Source organism: Schistocerca piceifrons, chromosome 4, assembly GCF_021461385.2.
Source record: "Schistocerca piceifrons isolate TAMUIC-IGC-003096 chromosome 4, iqSchPice1.1, whole genome shotgun sequence".
Lineage (NCBI taxonomy): Eukaryota > Metazoa > Arthropoda > Insecta > Orthoptera > Acrididae > Schistocerca > Schistocerca piceifrons.
Window position 1 is genome coordinate 207910118 of NC_060141.1, and position 19065 is coordinate 207929182.

Consider the following 19065-nt stretch of genomic DNA (forward strand, 5'->3'; position numbering starts at 1 on the left):
TTTACCCAAGAGGACGCCATCATCATTTAATCATACAGTAAAGCTGCATGTCATCGGGAGAAATTACGGCTGTAGTTTCCCCTTGTTTTCAGCCGTTCGCAGTACCAGCACAGCAAGGCCGTTTTGGTTAATGTTACAAGGCCAGATCAGTCAATCATCCAGACTGTTGCCCCTGCAACTACTGAAAAGGCTGCTGCCCCTCTTCAGTAACCACATGTTTGTCTGGCCTCTCAACAGATACCCCGCCGTCGTCGTTGCACCTACGGTACGGCCATCTGTATCGCTGAGGCACGCAAGCCTCCCCACCAACGGCAAGGTCCATGTTTCATGGTGGGGCCTGATGTGATAGGGAAGTGGAAACATGAAGGGACACATACAGCACAAAAGCATAGAGGCCGACTTCATCTGTTGACTGACAGAGACCGCTGACAGTTGAAGAGGGCCGTAATGTGTAGTATGCGATATCTATCCAGACCACCGCACAGGAATACCAACCTGCATCAGGATCCACTGCAAGTACTATGACACTTAGGCGGGAGGTGACAAAACTTGGATTTAATGGTCGAGCGGCTGCTCATAAGCCACACATCATGCCGGTAAATGTCAAGCTGTGCCTCGCTTGGTGTAAGGAGCTAAACAATGGACGATTGAACAGTGGAAAACTGTTGTGTGGAATGAGAAATCACAGTACACAATGTGGCAATCCGATGGCAGGGTGTGGGTATGGTGAATGCCCGGTGAAAGTCATCTGTCAGCATGTATAGCGCCAACAGTAAAACTCGAAGGCGGTGGTGTTATGGTGTGATCGTGTTTTTCATGAAGGGGGCTTGCACCCCCTGTTGTTTTGCATGGTGCTATCACAGCACAGGCCTAGATTGATGTTTGAAGCATCTTCTTGCTTCCCACTGTTGAAGAGCAATTCGGGGATGGCGATTGCATCTTTCAACACGATCGAGCACCTGTTCATAATGCATGTGGCGGAGTGGTTACACAACAATAACATTCCTGTAATGGACTGGCCTGCACAGAGTCCTGACCTGAATCCTATAGAACACTTCTGGGATGTTTTGGAACTCTGACCTCGTGACAGGCCTCACCGACCAACATCAATACCTCTCCTCAGTGAAGCACTTTCTGAAGAATGGGCTGCCATTCCCCAAGAAACCTTCCAGCACCTGATTGAATGTATCCATGCGAGGGTGGAAGCTGTCGTCAAGGCTAAGGGTGAGCCAACATCATACTGAATTCCTGCATTACCGATGGAGGGTGCCACAAACTTGTAAATATTTTCAGCCAGGTGTCCAGATACTTTTGATCACATAGTGTAAGTCATGTGATGAAGACAGCCTACAGAAACCAGCTCCAGATGTAATACAAGATTTAAAACAATGGTTGAGTACAAATAAGCTAATAATAAATTCTGAAAAAATTGTCAGTCAGGTTTCACACTTCACTGAAACGCCACCAGGCAACACCAATTTTTAACATTGATGGAAAAACTGTCTCATCTGGGAATGTGACAAAAATTTTAGGTGTACATATGCAGGATAACGTGAAATGGGAGACACACACATGTATAATGTAAATATAAGGTTAAATACACTTACATATGCTGTAAGAATCCTCTCACAAAATACAAGTCATGCATCAGTGATCACAGTGTACCACAGCAGTGTCCTTTCACTATTGACATATGGAATTATCTTTTGGGGAACTCCGTATGTAACATAAAAACATCTTGGCTATAAAAAAGATTGTTAGAATAATAACACATACTAAATACAGAGGCTCATGTAGACCAATATAAAGCAGTCACATTAAAAGAAGAAAATATGTTCAAGCGTAATTCTGATTACCGCTCTCATGATACTAGACAGAAGCATAACCTGCATGTCAATTCACCAAGTGCAAACATTTGTGGGGGAGAAGTGTATCATACTAGCTTTATGTTATATAACCACATGCCATCCTTTCTGAAACACATACAAAATTTACCTGAATTTAAAGTGAAACTAAAAGAGTACTTGATTGAACACTGCTATTCTGTTTCTAATTGTTTGGAGCACCAAGAAAATATAGTGTAATTGAACAAATAATTATTCTTAACCATACTATTCTTTCAATCATATTGGTTTTTTTTTTATAATTGTGTTACCAGTATTCAACATGTATCGACTGTTGCTTTCTAAATCACAAACTTGTATGTAGTATATCAAACCTGACTTCTTTTACATTTTTTGTACAAACTATGTACTTAATCATGATTTACAGGATGAATGAAGAAATACAAATATAAATAAATGAATTTTTTGATATGTGTTACTCTGTACATCGTGTACACAGTAGAATGAGAGCATACTGCACTGAAGCAGTTCTGCAATTCAGTTTTATGTAAATGACATCAGGAGAACCAGATTTCAATCTAAAAGTAAATAAAGGTTTGGATCCTATGTAATAGTTGAAACCTTCTCCTGCACACTTCCTTTTATGGTTACGGTACACTCTGTTATCACAGACTCTTTCTGTTTTATCTGTGTTTCATGTATCTGGCTGGGTTTTTACAAACACAGAGCAGTGAATTATGGTGAGTTTGACAATATTTTTACCCAGAAACTGAATGTGCACTGTTAAACCCATAATAATGTTGATACAAACTAGGGGCAAAATTGAGGATGCTGTGAACCTTCAGGTGGAAAATGATCAGATCAGATCAAGAACAGTTTTCCATGCAAGTGATTATCATTTGGCTCCCTCTTTCTCCCTTTTAAACTTTCACCTGTGTCAGTTTTTGTGACTAATTGTGACACGCATACAAATACTCTGTATACAAATCTTGCACTTGGATGTCACTGAAGCTCCTCTCAGCTTCGCTTTCCAGGTGTCTGCTACTAGTTGTATACATCTTACAGTTGTGGCATCTCTGGTGCCCCTCTCACCTCGGCAACCCATGTGATAGCTTGTGCCTGAAATCGGCCCTGAAAACAATATTCCAAAACTAATGTCTGAGCTGTCCAATAGTCAGAATCAACAAGTGCCTCAGGTAAATAACATTACCACTATTTGCTTTTTGAAATTAATGACAAGTAGAAGGAAAGTTGTTATTCTCCATATAGCAGAGGTGCTGAGTTGCAGATAGGCACAACAAAAAGACTCTCACAATTAAAGCTTCCAGCCATTGGCTTTTGTCAACAATACACAGGTGTGCATCTCTCTCTCTCTCTCTCTCTCTCTCTCTCTCTCTCTCTCTCTCTCTCTCTCTCTCTCCAGCAGCTGCCTGAGACTGCAGTTTGGTGTGTGTGTGTGTGTGTGTGTGTGTGTGTGTGTGTGTGTGTGTGTGTGTGTGTGTGTGTGTGTTGTTGACGAAGGCCAATGGCAGAAAGCTTTAATAGTGAGAGTCTTTTTGTTGTGCCTATCTGTGACTCAGCATCTCCTCTATATGGTGAGTTGCAACTTTCCTTCTCATAGTACTGTTACATTCCATCCTGGATTTTCCATTGTTTAATGACAAGTACATCATTTAAAAATTAACTGGGATACTATCTATATATGATGATATCCCCAAACTAGTGTCTTAGCTGTCCAGTAGTCAGGATGAACAAGTGCCTCAGATAAATAACATTGTCACTATTTGCTTATTGAAATTAATGACAAGTACATAGTTTAAAAATTAACTGGGATACCAACAAGGTGGTCTGTACATAGGAAAGCAGCAGTATGTGTTTCTTATCGAAAATGTAATCAGTGCTAGAGTTTGGTGCAATTGAATTTACACTACATTTTGGAATGAAAAACTTTTTGTACAATGTTTCGTAATCATTATGACATCTGATGATAATGACGTGCAGTTCTGGATGTGGTAATAAGAATATACATAGCATGCAACTGTGTTCAGCAAATTAAATTGAGGCTTTGGGTAGATAACTATCAGTATATTTATGTTAACTCAAATGCACCACCAAATACCCATATGCAAGACTGGAGGTAAGCAAACACCTCTAATTACAGACCTAAACCATTGCTTCTAATCTTTTCAGAAGTATTTGAGAAAGTGGCATGTGATATGTGAGAAAGTGGCATGTGATAGGATCTCTCTCTCTCTCTCTCTCTCTCTCTCTCTCTCTCTCTCTCTGTATTCGTTTAGTCGGTTCCGACTCTTCGTGACCCCATGAACCAAATCACGCCACTTTTTCCTGTCTTGCACTTTCTCCCGTAGACCTTCCAGGTTGGAACACATTGCTTCTGTGATGCCATTGATCCATCTCATCCTCTGACGTCCTCTTCTTCTAGTTCCTTCAATCTTCCCCAGCATTAATGTTTTTTCCAGCGAGGTATGCCTTCGCATTTTGTGTCCAAAGTAGGTCAGCTTTTATTTTAACATTAGACCTTCCAAGGAGAAATCTGGTTTTATTTGCTCCAATATTGATCTGTTGGTTCTCTTCGCAGTCCATGGAACTCTAAGAAGTTTCCTCCAACACCACAATTCAAAGGAGTCAATTCTTTGCCGTTCAGCCTTTCTGATGGTCCAGGTCTCACATCCATACAACACAACTGGAAAGGCCATAGCCCTCACAATACGGATCTTTGTTGCTAGTGTTATATCTCTGGACCTTATAATCTTGTCAAGGTTTGACATCGCCTGTCTACCGAGCAACAGGCGTCTCCGGATTTCATGACCACAGTCGCCATCAGCAGAGATCTGGGAACCGAGATAACTGAATGTGGTCACTACCTCCATGGTTCCTCCCGCTATATCCCACGAATTGGTAGGTGTAGTTGCCATAATTTTCGTTTTCTTCACATTCAGCATAAGACCGGCCTTTTCACTTTCGTCTTTCACCTTCAGTAAGTGTGTTCTCAATTCTTCTTCACTTTCTGCCAACAGGATCGTATCATCCGCATACCTGAGGTTGTTTACATTTATTCCAGCTATTTTAATTCCTGTTTCTCCTTCATCTATCCTCGCATTCCTCATAACATGTTCTGCATACAGATTGAGTAAGTACAGTGACAGTATGCAGCCTTGCCGGACCCCTTTCTGAATCTTTATCCATTTCATTGTTCCATACATAGTTCTCACCGTGGCTTCTTAGTCAAGGTATAAACTCCGTATCAGATGAATGAGGTGATCTGGTACACCCATGTTTTTCAGTACGTTCCATAATTTTTTGTGATAGGATACTGACTCATTTAAGTTGGTAGAACTTTTAAGTGGCTCACAGTTTGGCTTTCTTAACAGATTATCAACAGAGAAAGCATTGCAAAGCCTCCAAACGAAGTGCTAGGAGAGCTAAATATGGAAAATCATCCTGGTGCTATATTCTGCGACCTTGCACAAGCCTTCAATTGTGTGGATCACAAAATTCTATTTAGTAAATTAAATTGTTAAGGGATCAGTGGCATCCTTCTTGTGCCGATGAAATTGTACCTTCTTAACGGTAAACAGAAGACCTCTTTAACAGACTGTCTCTCAGATGTGAAACACCTCTGAATGAGAGAACATATAGTACGAAGTACCACTACGACTGGTGCTGGGCCTACTCTTGTTTCTAACGTATGTAAATGATCTTGCAATGACTTTAAAGGCAACTCAAAAACTGTAATTTTTGCTGATGATACAAGTACTCGTATATAAACCAAGGATCCAACCTCACCCTTACTAGACACAGCTCAGATGATGGCTCAACATGCCTAGAAGAAAAATGCTATATTAGCACCGGATGTAGGCATTAATGGTCATACACTAAATGAATAACGATGCGTAAAATTCCTTGGTGTCCAATTGGATAACAAGCTAAAACAGAATCAATAAAAATTGAATCAAGAAGCTCAAGTCAGCATGTTATGCAGTTAAAAATGAATTTAACATATCTCATTAACACTCTTTCTACATATTATCTGAATATCTAGATTCAGAGATATAAAATTTGTCAGCTTTGTGGCACATAGTGTTCAGGCTTTCTTGTAAAATGGTTTGACAAGTAGATATTATGCTACTAATAGCAGATAAACAGCATAAAACTGATGAGGCAGCAACTTCTTTCAAAGTAGCAGCTTCCTTACTATCTCACTCAATTAAATTTAGATGAATGATAGTAAGTATTATAGACAGCAGCATGCAGATTAAGTTTCTGTGATATCATTGTCTCATGTTACATGTACCTTGACTCATTCCACATCCATGAAGATTCTCCTTGATGGGACCTGTGGAACGCAATGAATGAATGAGTGCCCTTCGAAGTATCTCATTGTATTTACCTAAAGATGAAGTGTGTTGGCATATTTTGCATAGTTCCACTCCCCATGCCTTATTGAATTATATTCTTGAGCAATGCACATGAAGTATGTAAAGTTATTATTCAGCAGAAGTAAGATATTGTGTAAAGTAGATAACTGTACATCTTGCAGAAGCCTTTTTAAGGCTCTTGGAATTCTTACAATCACTTACCAAAAATTTTGCTCCTTACAGGTTATTGTTGCTGACAATGAGAGTCAGTTTTAGCTACACTGTGATTTTTAGACTCACACAGTACGGGAGACAAAAGTAATATTCACGTTGACTTCGCCTGCTTGTCGAGAGTTCACATCAGAGTTATGTTCTGTGGTGGGAAGATTTTCATCAAACCCCTACCTAACAAAAAGTAAGAAATTGGGTATCCCTCACAGTTAAAAACAAAATTAAAAACATTCATCATTAGTCACTCTTTCTAAAAATTATCTGAATTCACAGATTCAAAAGTTTTGTTAGCCATTTGGGAAGTATCAGTGTTTGTTACGAAGCTGCATGACAAGTAATAACACACTGAAAATAGGACTCAATATTTACAGATGTAGCTAATACTTTTTTGAAGAATACCATTATAATGAAGTATATATTAAACTATTAATTGCAGATAAGCAGCAGCTATGTAGTAAAAATGAGGAGGCATTGTGCTCTTTCTAATTTACTCAAATTTAGGTGGCATAAACATGAATACCATTAAGCAGTGTAGTAATAAGTTTATTGTTATGCTGTACCACTTCTCTGCTATTTGGTGTTTGTAACCCACTACGAATCAAGTGGACAGCTGCCATCACAAGCTGATGGAAGAAGTCATAGGGAAGTGAAGCAGACAGAAGCGGGCAAGGTGTTATTTTGCAAGAAGCATCAAGTAGGTTTTAGATTAGATTAGATTAGATTTACTTTCATTCCAATTGATCCGTAGTGAGAAGGTCCTCCAGGATGTGGAACATGTCAGAATGTCAGAAAAACAACAATACATGACAAATATTTACAACTAAAACAAATAAGCTAATATACCATTCCACAGGTCCCAAGGGGAATGATCATCATTTTTTAATGAACACTATATGAAAGAGTCATTTTACAAACACTAATGCACTGATTTTAAAATTAAGAAGGTTTTTTATTTATTTATAAGGTAATAAACATGTAATACAACTTCTATAATACTTATTTACAATGAACACATTACTGCACTGAAATTGTGCAGAAGTTGGATTGTACTTACTTACACACACACACACACACACACACACACACACACACACACACACACACACATATATATATATATTTACAATGAACACATTACTGCACTGAAACTGTGCAGAAGTTATATTGTGTGTGTTACGGCCAAACTTTCAGGAAACATTCCTCACACACAAAGAAAGAAAATATGTTATGTGGACATGTGTCCGGAAACGCTTACTTTCCATGTTAGTGCTCATTTTATGACTTCTCTTCAAATCACATTAATCATGGAATGGAAGCACACAGCAACAGAACGTACCAGCGTGACTTCAAACACTTTGCTACAGGAAATGTTCAAAATGTCCTCCGTTAGCGAGGATACATGCATCCACCCTCCGTCAGATGGAATCCCTGATGCGCTGATGCAGCCCTGGAGAATGGCGTATTGTATCACAGCCGTCCACAATACAAGCACGAAGAGTCTCTACATTTGATACCGGGGTTGCGTAGACAAGAGCTTTCAAATGCCCCCATAAATGAAAGTCAAGAGGGTTGAGGTCAAGAGAGCGTGGAGGCCATGGAATTGGTCCGCCTCTACCAATCCATCGGTCACCAAATCTGTTGTTGAGAAGCGTACGAACATTTCGACTGAAATGTGCAGGAGCTCCATCGTGCATGAACCACATGTTGTGTCGTACTTGTAAAGGCACATGTTCTAGCAGCACAGGTAAAGTATCCCATATGAAATCATGGTAACGTGCTCCATTGAGCGTAGGTGGAAAAACATGGGGCCCAATCAAGACATCACCAACAATGCCTGCCCAAACGTTCACAGAAAATCTTTGTTGATGACGTGATTGCACAATTGCGTGCGGATTCTCGTCAGCCCACACATGTTGATTGTGAAAATTTACAATTTGATCACGTTGGAATGAAGCCTCATCCGTAAAGAGAACATTTGCACTGAAATGAGGATTGACACATTGTTGGATGAACCATTCGCAGAAGTGTACCCGTGGAGGCCAGTCAGCTGCTGATAGTGCCTGCACATGCTGTACATGGTACGGAAACAACTGGTTCTCCTGTAGCCCTCTCCATACAGTGACGTGGTCAACATTACCTTGTACAGCAGCAACTTCTCTGATGCTGACATTAGGGTTATCGTCAACTGCACGAAGAACTGCCTCATCCATTGCAGGTGTCCCCGTCGTTCTAGGTCTTCCCCAGTCGCGAGTCATAGGCTGGAATGTTCCGTGCTCCCTAAGACGCCGATCAATTGCTTCGAATGTCTTCCTGTCGGGACACCTTCGTTCTGGAAATCTGTCTCGATACAAACGTACCATGCCACGGCTATTGCCCCGTGCTAATCCATACATCAAATGGGCATCTGCCAACTCCGCATTTGTAAACATTGCACTGACTGCAAAACCACGTTCGTGATGAACACTAACCTGTTGATTCTACATACTGATGTGCTTGATGCTAGTACTGTAGAGCAATGAGTCGCATGTCAACACAAGCACCGAAGTCAACATTACCTTCCTTCAATTGGGCCAACTGGCAGTGAATCGAGGAACAATGATCAAATGAATCATTAATATCAATACTAAAATTAAGTCTACAACCACAGGAAACACAAGGTCTGTTGACAAGTGCAAGTTATTGAAAATGTGTGTTCCTGAATAATGCACACATTTTTGTACAAGACTAAGTGATTTTAAATCCTTGTGAAAATTATTCTTATTTCTAGTACTGGTTCCATGAATTGAGCTGTTGGTTTGAAAAAGTGATATATTTTTAATGACAAATTTCATCAAGGAATAAATATATTGGGAAGCAGTAGTTAGTATCCCTAGTTCCCTAAACAGGCTTCTGCAGGATGTTCTCGAGTTCACACCACATATAACTCTTACTGCACGTTTTTGTGGCCGGGAAACTCTAGCTTGGCTTGATGAATTACCCCAAAAAATAATCCCATATGACATTATGGAATGAAAGTAAGCATAGTATGCCAGCTTTTTCATTTTTATATCCCCTACGTCTGACAAAATTCGCATTGCAAACAGAGATTTGTTAAGACGCTTCAGCAGTTCCATGGTGTGCTCCTCCCAGTTGAATTTATTATCTTGCTGTAATCGCAAGAATTTAACACTGTCCACTTCTTCTATCTTCTTGTCATCGTATGTTAGACATATACTCGTGGGGCACCCCTTACAAGTTCTGAACTGCATGTAGTGTGTTTTTTCAAAGTTAAGTGACAAAGGATTGTCTAGGAACCAGTGATTAATGTCCACAAATATTTTATTAGCTGATCTTTCTAAGACTACACTTGTTTTGCTATTTATTGCAATGTTTGTATCATTGGCAAACAAAACGAACTTGGCATCTGGTAATGTTACTGATGAAAGGTCATTGATATACACAAGAAAAAGTAAGGGCCCCAAAATGGAACCCTGTGGGACCCCACATGTAATTAGTTCCCAGTTGGATGATGCCTGATAACTGTGCTGATACAGTAAAAATCACCAGCCAGATCTCGCACTAGAACAAGTTACCATATATTTAACCTAATTCTGCTGTTACTGGAGCTGCAACACTGCTGACACAGCCAAATTACAGACGGTAGCAATAATGGCCTGGATTACCGCAAGTTGGGGCCTGGCACCAGGCCACTTCCTTCATTCATGTTTACTCATATTTCTGTGTAAAGCTACCATCAAACTGTTCATTTGAGGCTGTTCATGATTACATACTTGCTAAAATTAAGGGTATTGTGTAATTAGTCTAAAAATATTCTGTGTTTACCCTTTCTGAAATTAGCGGTGTTGTGTAATTTTGCTCAACAAGCTGGTTACCTAACAGGATAAACTTTTCCCAAGAGAGTGTACCTTTACATGATCTCTTTATTGATTTTAATATTTCCTGCCAGAACTCCTAATCCCAAATACTTTTTTCAAATGTCCTTTTGCACTAAAATAGGGGATTTCATATGTGCTTAGTTACTATTATTAATTGCTTTACTTTCGCCATTGTGACAAGCCAACCAAGTTCTTTATTTGAGTGGATGAGAGTACTCAGGGCTTATGGTCTAGAGGTTTAATGACACTCCACAGTCTCCAGCATATGATGCCCGAGCTTGTAAAGCTGTATCCAGCCAAGACTGGCCAACTTGCCTGAAACATATACCTTTTGCCATGGGCTGATGTACACATATAGCTTATCAAGTATAAAAGACATAGTAAGCAATAACTGCCACATCCTAAACAGGTTTGCATTTGGTATAGGATGGAAATATTTGAATGCTTGTGTTGCAAAATTATTATTAGATTATGTCTTCAAAGGAGTGGTAATTGTGGGCGAGGATATAATTGCTCATTATTTCTCGCAAGGAGTTGTGACTTTTGTGTCAACTAAGCATAGAAAGATATAATACTCGACAGTGGAAAGACTGTGGCTCTTCGGGATTGTATAGAGAGAGGTGGCATCAACATGACCAGTGAAATGAAACACCATGTGGTAAAGAAACAGGAAATGTAGAGAGCTTGTTGAATTGGTGGTTCAAGTTTACAGAATTTACGTTGACATCTATACTGTGCCACCTTAAATTCTTTTACATATGGCACCACTACTTCCCAAGGTCTCCACAAATTTTCTACCATACTCATAAGTCTTAACCTTCTCGTGTTTATCCTGCAGATATCTAACTCCAGCTATAAGACCTCTGTCCTTTTTAGTCTTCATCTGTCATCTTCCTTTTCGAGGCACATAAAGCAAAATAGAGGGGACACACTGCTAATTTCTCACTGCATTGACTCAAGGTATAGTATGGATTTTGTGCATCTTTCTCTTCTTAATCTTTATTTTATAGTTTGTTTTTATTTTTGAGACATTGTAATGGGTTTTGGTTTTATGGGAACGCATCTATTTTTTCTTTGATCATTGGCATCTGCAAGGGGAGGGGAGGTGGCAATATGAAGTACAGTATTTTTAACGTTACAGAACTCTCATCCATTTCTAAAAGTGGCTTTTTATGATTCTGCAAACCACATCATTTAACCAGTTGTACCATTATGTCGCTGACTGCAGTGAAATAATACTCACTTATTTAAAAAATAGCAGTTTTTGAGTCTTGCACCACTCCCCCCCTCCCCTTGCATAATTTCTGCAGACACGTATGACTGTGGGTAGTCTTCCTCTCATGCATAAATAAATAGATAAATTGATGAAACAATTTTTACTAAATAATCCTTAACACCGAAAAAAAAATCAGCTATATTCAAGGTGAAAAACAGTTGTTTTGAAGTAATTTCGTACTTAGGCTATAAAGAAGACACAGTCACAATGAATAAGGTTAAAAAAGGCTGTATGTATTGCCTTATAAATATTGTGGGTTGTATTTTTATATATTTTCTCTATGACATAAACTTTTGCATATCTTCTGTACACCATGAACAGCACTAGAAACGTTTTATTTGCCAAAACTGGTTTTCGATAGTACGCAGTCTGTCATGTATGTTACTACTGTCACATTGTGTACTTTGTTATTGGGCAGATTTCAGATCCTATCGTGTTAGCTAACAAGCATGTCATTGCTACAGAAGTACATAATGTAAGTAGACATATTACTGCCACTCCATGTACATCTACAGATTTGTGGTAATTTATGTAGATATACAGTTGTTTATTTCCCAGTATCAGATGTCACAGACCATAAGATATAGACCGGAAAATCGGTTTTGGCAAATAAAGCATTTCTAATACAGCCCATGGTGTACAGGTGTTCATGTCTGAAAACTGCGGAACACCAAGTATGCATGAGTTTAAAAATTTTCTTTTTTCACTTGTGAGTATACTATACAACTTTTATCAGTGAACTTTTGTTACACATTTTGCTTTGGCCACTGCTAGTTTCCTAATTTTGATACCGTATCACGGACGTTACTCATTATCTGACTGTCACAGTTTGGTGCTGTGCGAGAAGAAGCGTTGGATTTAAGTTCTACGTAGTTTCAAATGTTACAGGCCACAGTGTGACAATGCGTGAACACGTCCAGTTCCACTGATGTTTACTTTTGTTTAGTGCGAGTTGACTTATCGACGTCATTTTGCCGTGATATCGAACACAAACGACGTAAATGCTTACTTTACATTTTTGAATTGGCTTCTTATGATGAAGTCAATAAGTACAATATCATCTCAAAAGTTTGATCATTATTGCTATATTCAACATAGTAGTACGTACTTCTGTTCGCAAGATACTGATAGATTCTGTACACTTCAATTTCAAGATTATCTCTGCTTTTAATGTACTGTACCTAACGCCACCTAACCAGAGCAGTGTTGAACCTCCGACGCTACTTTCGGTTTGTACGTATAGGTGGCATCGTTAGAGCCACTAGTGACTAGTGCCTACCGCCTGCAGATGTCTCTGGTAGCATCGGCAGTAGCTTGTGTGGACGCGTGGGGAGAGGTTCTACAGGTGGTCGCAAGTGACTGTGGGGTTGGTGCTTGCAATAGGAGCGTGCTGAGGTTGAAAAGATTCTGGAAACAATTGTGAACACTCAGAAGTTATTATGACCAGGTCAGTAATAATTTAATTTTCCCTTCTTGCTTCCGATTTCTTTCATTACCCAAAAAATACACTCTGAGGACCTATCGAAGCATTCTATGTGAATTTGTAACCCGGGGCTGGTAATGTATATTTATGGGTTGTAACATTAAACGTCGATCTGAAATTTTCATGTTTTCTTGGAATGCTTTGCAGAGCATTGCTTGTACAAAATTAATATGGCCATATCATCCATGGAAACTATGGTGAAATGTCAAACGTACTTACATTATGTACATCAGAAGTTTTGTAGCACCCCGCTTCTCATTCACTGCCTACATCACTCCGGGTTCAGTTGGTGAAAAAAATAAACACTCTTCCAGTTGATTACGTTAATATAGCGGAGATACTATCGGTAATTACGCCACAGAATGAATTTTTTAAATTTCAACAAGTCTCTTATTTATTGTCGTGATTTCATAGACGTAAAAAAGGCCAAGAAAATTATTTTTCCGTATATGTATATTAGAACCAAAATGCGCGTCGGAGATTTGTCTCGGGACAATGAAGCTTTTCTGAATGCACCTTATATTTTATGTATGGAGAAACGCGTTAAATGTGCAATAAAGGTAGATCGCAGGCTACGCAACATATCGTTGTGCCACCAAAATTTCACTTCGTGGCAGGGTAGAGAAGACTATTGTACCAGTGTAACATTGCACAACCATACCTAAAACTAATTTTAATATTGGTTTCATGGGAGGTTTTGCTGTCCATGTCATATCAGGTAATGTATTTTTGTAGTATTTATGAGAAAAAGCTGATATTTTGCTGACTTAGTATGAAGGTGCGTATAAATTTAAGAACGCGCAAGTGTATTCGTACCTTGCATCGTAGGTTCTTCTGTGGCATGAGATTTATACCATAAAGGCCTGCTCAGGTTAGGTCATGTTCACTTCATTTGTATATAAAGATAGCTAAAGGCATAAATACATAATGGTGCTTTAAAGTGATAGTATTGTCGGAGTCGTCTTTAACAGAAACACGATTTCTGATCCGAGACTTCCAACTACAATCCTAGTTTACAAACATACCACAAACACCATACCGGTACTCCTTTTCGGCAATGCGTCACGCAGTGTTGCCAGCCGTTAGCGTGTAACACGGACTCCCGTAATACGTACGTAAGTTATGAAGTCAGTTCACACGGTACGTAATACCGCAACGTAATCCGAATGCCATTCACTCCAGCTTTCGACGGGGCGTCATGTAGAGTATTATAAGAATGATGTGACATTTGCGGACGGTCCCCGTGGCTTCGCGTTACTGCCTCATCTATGACTGGCGCGTCTCTGCTAACACCTCAACATGCGCAGGTTAATTTGCTCTCGTCGCCTTTATTCACGGTTTGATATTCGTGACGTGACGTCTAAATCTTGTTTAATGCTTTCATGTTTTCGTGTCACTGCGAAGATTTAACAGTTCCTTCAACGATTGGTACCCGACAGAATAGAAACATTTGATATATGTGGTGTCTGTTCTTTCGGACGTGTCCGAAAGAGTACACCTCCATTCGCGAAGTGCCGCGAGCAATGAGAATAGTGGGTAAGTTGAGAATTTGGGTCTGACAAGAGGCATGCTAGGGTAGTCCGTGCAGTTGCGATGACTAACGTGTCCGGATGGCATAGTCGTCAGTGTCTCTGCCTAGTAAGCAGGAGACCTGACTTCGAATGCCGGTCCGGCACATATTTTCAAGTTTCACCATTGATTTAAATCAGTGTTCATTGGCATCCAAAGTCTGTTGTTTCTTTGCATTTTGAAACATTTAAAACTGTACACTGCGTAAACAGCCTGTAAGCGACGTAAATGCCCAGCAGTGCGACGTGACGTGCTGTTGGCACCCTATGTGAATACGCCGAGACTCGCTGAAGCCGTTTTTGCGTTTAGAATACATTTGGAAGATTACAACACACTACTGTCCTTGAAATGTGAGATATGAAATAACTGTAGTTTGCATTTGACTCTGTAGAAGCGTTTTCAATAACCAGTTGAGTGAATTAACGAAATACATTGCGCACCCGTTTACGTAAACCTATTGTAGAGATGGCTGGTGGAGGAAGCAAGCTGCTTCCTGTCGTGAGCTTGGCTCTGCTTCCATAATGGACCCCTTTATCCACGAAGATAAAGATGAACCACAGAGGGTAGGTAACGAACGCTGAAGTGTTTTATCTACTCTAAATCGATACAATCAATGACGGATACATTGTTGCAATATATTTCAGTAATTATTGACGATATTATGGCAGCAAAGAACTCCCGAAAGCGGAGAAAAATGTCATAGATTAGAAGTTTTAAGCCTTGTATCGATTGAGGACTAGGAAAGCCGAGTTAAGAATGAGTGCATGCTATCTACATTTGGAAGCTATGAAGACTCTCTGGTTCTGCATGTTATAATAAGTACATTCTCTGTGCTTCGAAAAACTTCTTCCGTTGCAGTTACTTTAAATGCGACATATCTTCAGAAAATTTGCTACGAGGTATCTTGCAGCGAGTAGCGACCCTATACAGTTGTCGAAGTACTTCCATGCAATACTGCATACTTCATGGCTTTAGTTTCGTAATATGTATTGAAATTACAGAATATAGGCAGTGCCAAATTATTTCTGCTCAGACGATATCCGAAAAGACTCGAAACCGTAAAACTTGTTCACGACTTAGCGACAAAAGCTATGCAGTGCTGTAAAACAGTCACAAAATTCTCTTCCAGGTAACGCCACCTTCGCAGCACCCCAGCTGTAGAAAATCTACGAAATCCTTACGCACCCAGAAAGGTGGCTCCGTGGTTAGAGCACTGGACTCAAATTCGGGCCGTAAACCTTACGCGAATCGCTTAATTAGACTGCAACGAAAAGTATTGACAGGTAGTGCGAGCGCTTTCTCAAACAGCTAAAGAACTATACCGAGAATATGACGCTTCAGAATCTATCAGTGAGCTGGAAATGTGACGCCTGTTCTTACGCCTAACTACACGCCAGCGACTGGTTGAAACGCTACACTGGGGCTCGTGACGTCCTTCGCTAGAAAAGGGTAAAACATTATGAGATGCATATAAGCTGAGCTGAAGCCCGCCTGTTATATAAAGTTTCGTTTTAGATCTCACAGGCTACTATACACACAACACACACGCTCATGTGCACAGGTATACACAAAAAATTTTTTGTGTGGTTCAGTAGACAACAAAATCATTAAATTTAAATTGCAATCCCATGGTTTCCAGCAAAGTTTCTGGGAGGTTTCCCTTAATCGGACGCATGCTAAATCTGGGAAGTCTCTTCCAAATATTCCTAATTGGAATTCCCTTTGCCACCCTTCCAGCCCATTTTGGATATTTTTTTCCGAAAAGAATGCGACTCTGCAAGGGGCCGAATGTCAAAACAACCCGCACTATCACTTGCAAAAGAGAATTAAAAAAGAGGGCAGGTGCAAGTAGGAATCGCGCTCTGGGGACTCCGTAGAATTTAATTACGTATATAGACAGTTCGTTGATCCTGGGAATCGAGAATCCAGACGTTTTCTTATCGACATTGATAATGGCAAGATATTAGTCCCATGAATTCCAAGACTTTCGAGAATGTTTTAAGTTAAATCGGCTAGCAATGACAAAAAATTTTGCGTGTGCTGTAATTTCACATTGACTTCAATTTTTATTCCGCCAGTGACTGTAGACATGTGCGGCACAACTTTCAAATTGATGCGACTACCCGTTCTTGAGAAAAAGGCTTTTAACAATTAGAAAGACGGACAAACAGCCAGATGAACCTGAAATTATTCTGTTTTTACTGATTGAGGAGCAGAATCTTAATTAGTTAGTTTCAGCACGCTAGAATACCGCCGTCGAGTGAAAAGTATTCATGCTAAGATTGTAATACTACGAATACTGACAACTACATTCGACAGCGTGAGAGCTTACCAGTAACGTCTGATAAGGGGGAATAAAGGTAGTCTGTGATGCATATTTCTGTCTGACATTGTAGACGTTGGACACTACATTGTCGCAGATCGTAAATGTATTCAGTTCCATCCCCCGAAGTATTTCAGTTTTAGTACAGCTGGAAGATAAAATACGCTAATTAGGCTGTAGGATGGAACTGACATGAGGACAAATGACCAGTGATCTAGTAACTGATATGCCTCAGCGTGCCTAAACAGGTGGCCACCCTAAATCCTCTGCAGGTTGAAAATTCGTCGGAATGAATGGTCCCCCATTGCTGCGGGGATTCTGGACTGTAGTTTCTGCAAAGAGGGTGTGTCCCAGAGTAGGAAGTAGGGCTGTGTGTCGAACTAACTTGCTTATTAGAGTATTGCTGCAGTCGAGAGGAGCGGGCCCTTGAAATCTACGTTCAGTCATCCAAATCCTGTTTACCCTAACAGATTATGGCAGATGCCGGAGTGGGTTGTTCGAAAAGAAAACGATGGATATGCTTTCTGATGTATACTGCTAAAACGCTATCCCGAAACCCTGTATCAGTTGCATGTTGCCTAAAGTCTTCCGGGGGCAACAAAAAAAATTGTTTTTCGCGATATTATCGACGTAAGGCAAGTATTACACTTACAAACCGCGTGTGCTGAGGCAGCAGAATTTACGGAACACAAATACACTGACTATATTCATCCAGTATTTGAGAACGAAAGTACTTCGCGACTTCCAGCAAACTTTACACACAATTTCAAACATTTCCGAAACTGTTTCTCGATTTCGTGCCCAAAATCAAATATGTAACACATTAATCACACTTTTGAAGCTTTTTTATACATGGGAGTTTGATTCATTAAAGAATCGTGTGTTCCCTGGTTCTTGGCATATGAGTCTCCGATCAGATTCTGTCCGTCTCTTGGGCACTGTGTGTGTTAAAGATACAGTAAAAACGTTGGTTTAGTTCATTGGAAGGTTAGAGGTGTTTTTTAATGATTGAATGATAATCGGTGGTACAGTAGGCAGAGTGAATTTCATTACTGCTCTGAAGTATATTTAACACAATATTAGAGCAGGTGCACAACAAGTCAGTCATCTTTTATTGCCTCTTTTTTTGCGTATGTCTAGGTGTACCTTCGATTGAATCCCGTGCTGGGACAGTTTTAACCGGCTATGGATCAGCATTGTCTCAATATCAGTTACCTTACTTCGTATGACAAGCATTTGCATTTATTGTTCTTGCAGCTCAGAGTCGCCGCGTGTGTGTGTAAGCGAAACTCTTGAAACACGCGACTTAATGTAATTACATACTGTTGTTGTTGTTGTGGTCTTCAGTCCTGAGACTGGTTTGATGCAGCTCTCCATGCTACTCTATCCTGTGCAAGCTTTTTCATCTCCCAGTACCTACTGCAACCTACATCCTTCTGAATCTGCTTAGTGTATTATATATATTATAGTGCACAATGTCTTTGTTGTCTGTACCATTGTTCTTGTCAGAGCGGACTAAATGAAATGAGGACACAGAACTGCATACGACAAACAGATAAGGCAATTCAGCTGCCGGTGAGTCACGGGAAGGTTAGTCTTGACGGATGTCGCGCTCGGATCACCTGACTGGAAGATGGTGGGGAAGGCCGAGACACGCCTCTCCATATAGTTTCTTCCCTCTCCCATTCCCCGCTTCCCCTCCCACCCAGTACCCCCACTACCTTTCCCGTATCATTCGGTTCCAGGCAGACAAGGATTCGCGCTGGTGAAAGCGGTCACGTTACATCCTATTACGTGGTGCGTCCCCTGCGATTGAGAAAGCGGTGTCCTTCACCTTTGCGGAGTCACATAGCGCCTAAACGGAGACTGAGACAACCGGAGCAGGATATTTTTTTGCTGCGACGGAGCTGGGGAAGGTGCCGCACTGAGAGTTTGCCCCGGCCAGACAGGCACAGACCTGTTAGCGCGACCACCACCGGCCGTGCTTTGTTCCCCTAGTACAGGGTGGCGCACGAAAAGCCGGCCCCGAGTACTAGTCCATGTTCATCGTAAGAGTAAATCGGAAGAAAGCAGTACAGTGTTTTC

The 19065-nt window shown here is 40.4% G+C and overlaps 1 protein-coding gene across 1 annotated transcript in view; it reads left to right on the plus strand.

The window, feature by feature from the left end:
* Positions 1 to 12928: 12928 nt before the first annotated feature.
* Positions 12929 to 19065, plus strand: part of LOC124795733 — a 300666-nt gene continuing 294529 nt past the window's right edge. The window contains exon 1 of the mRNA XM_047259816.1: positions 12929 to 13052. Within this exon, the coding sequence (XP_047115772.1) occupies positions 13045 to 13052 (8 nt within the window). The 5' untranslated portion in view covers positions 12929 to 13044. The remainder of the gene's footprint in view (positions 13053 to 19065) is intronic.